General features: G+C 48.6%; 1 protein-coding gene across 1 annotated transcript; it reads right to left on the bottom strand.

Moving 5' to 3' along the window:
- Window positions 1-689: 689 nt before the first annotated feature.
- LOC114761334 (protein DETOXIFICATION 51-like) lies at window positions 690-2722 on the bottom strand. The gene is given in 2 exon segments (XM_028950679.1): window positions 690-1255; window positions 1258-2722. Coding segments are annotated over 2 exon segments (1569 nt in total). The 5' UTR covers window positions 2507-2722; the 3' UTR covers window positions 690-935.
- Between the last annotated feature and the right edge of the window lie 748 nt (window positions 2723-3470).

A 3470-nucleotide genomic window follows, 5' to 3' on the forward strand; every position in this document is an offset into this window, starting at 1 on the left:
ATGGGGTCGACGCAGCATATATATATATATATATATATATATCCACTCTCCACTGCTCTCTCTATGGCCTCAGCTTGTTAATGACAAGCAAACAGACATACGAATGATGGACACAGGCAGTGAATGATGATATACGAGAAAAAGTGCTCTCTGGTTTTCCTCAGAAGATAACTGTAACAGTGGGATCGATGTGCCTGCCACCCGTTCATTAAGGTCTCACATTTCATGGCATCTCCTTCTCAGTCTGAGCACCCCCTCCCCCTCTCCCACAGTACCATGCATGTTTCCCTACTTCTTCCCCACGTGTCTTCCTCCCTCATTCCCACCACCCTGGACCACTCTCCCCCCCCCCCTCTCTCATCCCAACCACCCTCTTTTTGTATGTGCTCATCCTTGTTACCATCAGACCATCTTTGTTTTACGTTATTCTATGCTCATTCAGATATTAAACCATTACAAATATGAAAATAAAATCATATATATCGAGTTTACATCTTCCAATGTATAATCCAGATTTACTGTTCATCCTTCTTAATTAATTATATTCTATACTCTTTAACATATATTTATTACAACCACACTCATATTCAGCTTACGCAACACGGGATCAGCGGCCACGAGCTTATATGTTTGAATTCCGCGAGACAAGAATGATATGTATGGAGTTTATGTACGTATGATTTAATCTGTATCCAAAACCGAACAAATACATTCATTAATTATTAATGTATGTGTATATAGCGAATGACGGGATCTATCAGTTTGCTTCATTTCTCCCTTCCATCCTCAGGAGAAGAAAAATGTTTAAAGCAAAAAAATTCATTCACTATTTCCCTAAAAAAATTACATATTAATCATAAAAGTGGTGGGGAGAAAAATCAAAATCATCAGATATTAGATGTCGAGTTGGTGGTATTTTGGGTCGGTTAAATTAATCAAGACGAAGCCGGGACCGGAACCGGAACGCTCATCAGTGGCTGCTTCTGGTCGTCCATATCATTATCATCAGCTCCTGATCCCTTCCCTGACTCGTCGACGGACGTCAGTAACTGGGCACGGCTGGCTTGGAAATCCCAATCGGTGGTCCCGATCACATACAACATTAGCCCCGCGCAACAAACCTGGGCCGACAACAGGCCCAACCACAGCCCACGAAACCCAAGATCCACCCAGAACCCGAGCCCAACCGCCACGGGCATCCCCACCAGATAGAATGCGCTCAGGTTCACGCTAGCAGCCAGGGTGGGCCTCGCTGTCCTCTAACGACGCCGCACCCCACCGTCTGCGGACAGTTACCGAGCTCGCACAGTCCTAGGATGGGCAGTGCCACCGACGTCAGCCGTAAGATCTGGTCGTCGTTAGTGAACATGCGGCCCCACCTGTATCTTATAGCGGTCGCGAATATTGTGGCCGAGAAGCCCATCGCGGACGCGATGAACACTGATACCACGGCCGATAGTTTTGCCCGGTAGGGCCTGGCTGCCCCGAGCTCGTTACCGACCCGAGTGGACACTGCAAACCCGAGCGATGACGGGAACACGTAGATCAACGACGTCGTTTGGATCAGTATGCCCATGGAAGCCACGGTCGCCCTGGGGTCCACTAGCAGCCCGCACAAAATGATCATGATCTCGTACCACCACCATTCCAGGCAAACCGATGCGCAGCTCGGGGCGGCCAGCCGAAGCAGCGGCTCCCAGCCTCTCAGACAGTCTCTGCTCGGTCTCGTCCACGTGGGCTCGTGTATCCCCATCATCCACACATAGGCGACGAGGAACAACAAAATGGAGAAGTTGGAGGCGGCGGAGGCGGCGGCGACTCCTGGCACGCCGAGGCGGAGGTAGGTGACGAGGAGCAAGTTGAAGGGCAGGTGGAGGACGGTGCCGGCGAGGGAGGCTAACGTGAGAGGGTGGGTGATTCCCTGGGCGCGAAGGTAAATGCGAAGAGGATGAATGAATGAGTTGGTCAGGAGGTCGGGGAGGGCGAAAAGGAGGTACGTGCGAGCCATGCGGCTGATATGGGGGTCCTGGTGTAAGAGGAGGAGGACCCTGGAGATGTTGAGCCAGAGGAGGGAAATGGGTACGGAGCAGAGTAAGAGGAAAAGCACGCAGCGATGGAGGGTCAAAGACAGAAGCTTGGGACGTTTGGCGCCGAAGGCCTGAGAGCAAAGCGGCTCCATGCCGAGAGCGAGACCGGAGAGGACTGAATACCCGGTGATGTTGGCGAAGGCGATGGCCAGAGAACCGGCGGCTAGGGGGAGATCACCCAGGTGACCCAGGAAGAGCATGGAGACGATGGAGCGAGAGTAAAAAACCAGAGAGGTAAGAGCAATGGGAAAAGCCAGAACGAAGAGGGATTTGACCTGGGACAAAATCTCACACAGGGTCGAATATGTCAACCATTGTGCCGACTGCTTTTCCGGGTCAATGAATGTATGGCGAGGCAACAAGAGATGGACGACCAGATGAGCGTGCGACTTGAGCGATGCCGGTGGAGTGCCATCCATAATGGAGGTGGAAAAGGGGTTTATAAGGAATACGAACAGGAAGGGTATGGTAGTAGTAAGTAGCGAGGAAGAAGAGGATGGATGGGGGAAGAAGAAAGCAAGAGCAGAGGAAGAGAGATACTCTCGTAAAGAGCACTCGATCTGTTTGAGGAAGGTGGGAAGGGCGAGAAAGAATGGCGAAATTGGCTAACAAACAAAGCCGAGCAAGTAAGAGAGACAGAGAGATGGAGGGACGGACTCTGTTACTGCCAAGTGAAGGGGATGAGATGGGGTATGTATAAATAGACAGATTTCAAGCGTGCCATCACGCTTCTTCCCCTAACTAAATCAATTTATCACTCTTCTTTCTTCTTCCCTCAACGCATAACTCATTTGAATCCGTGCGTGTAGCCACGCTAATTAATCCCCCCCCCCCCCCAAAAAAAAACCTCTCACCAGTTCCCTTTTCTCTCTCCTTTTTAATCACAGTTTCATTTAGAATGCTGCTACGCTTTTTCACAGAGCAAAAGGGAGGGACCAAAAATAAAAGAAATCAAAATAATATCTCTCCATGGTATTCTGAAAGGTGCAATTCCCAAGAACGTAAATGTTCCTTTTACGAGAGAGGAGTATGTGACAGAGGTTACTGCCTGTGATATTTTCTCAGGTTGGGCGAGTACGTAATACAGTGTGATTATATTAGTGGGTTTTCACTTTCCTCTAACATTCCGTTTCGGATTCATTTCTTCTTGCCTGCTTAACGCACAAAATATGGTAGTAATATTTTCAGTTTGGATCCTTTTAGTATATTAGACCATTAAGCCCTCAGCCCAACCAGGCTTGGCTTTGACTTCTATACTCGTATTCTAGGAATTTTGTCCATGAATATATGTTTACCTGCCAATTCAGCATGCACCTAACTAAATAAACATGGAAAGTCCACACATATTCCCTCTCGATATATATTTCATCACACTGTGCCTTT

This window comes from Neltuma alba, unplaced genomic scaffold (genome assembly GCF_004799145.2).
Source record: "Neltuma alba isolate B1F8T4 unplaced genomic scaffold, ASM479914v2 tig00011118_pilon, whole genome shotgun sequence".
In the NCBI taxonomy this organism is placed as follows: Eukaryota; Viridiplantae; Streptophyta; class Magnoliopsida; order Fabales; family Fabaceae; genus Neltuma; species Neltuma alba.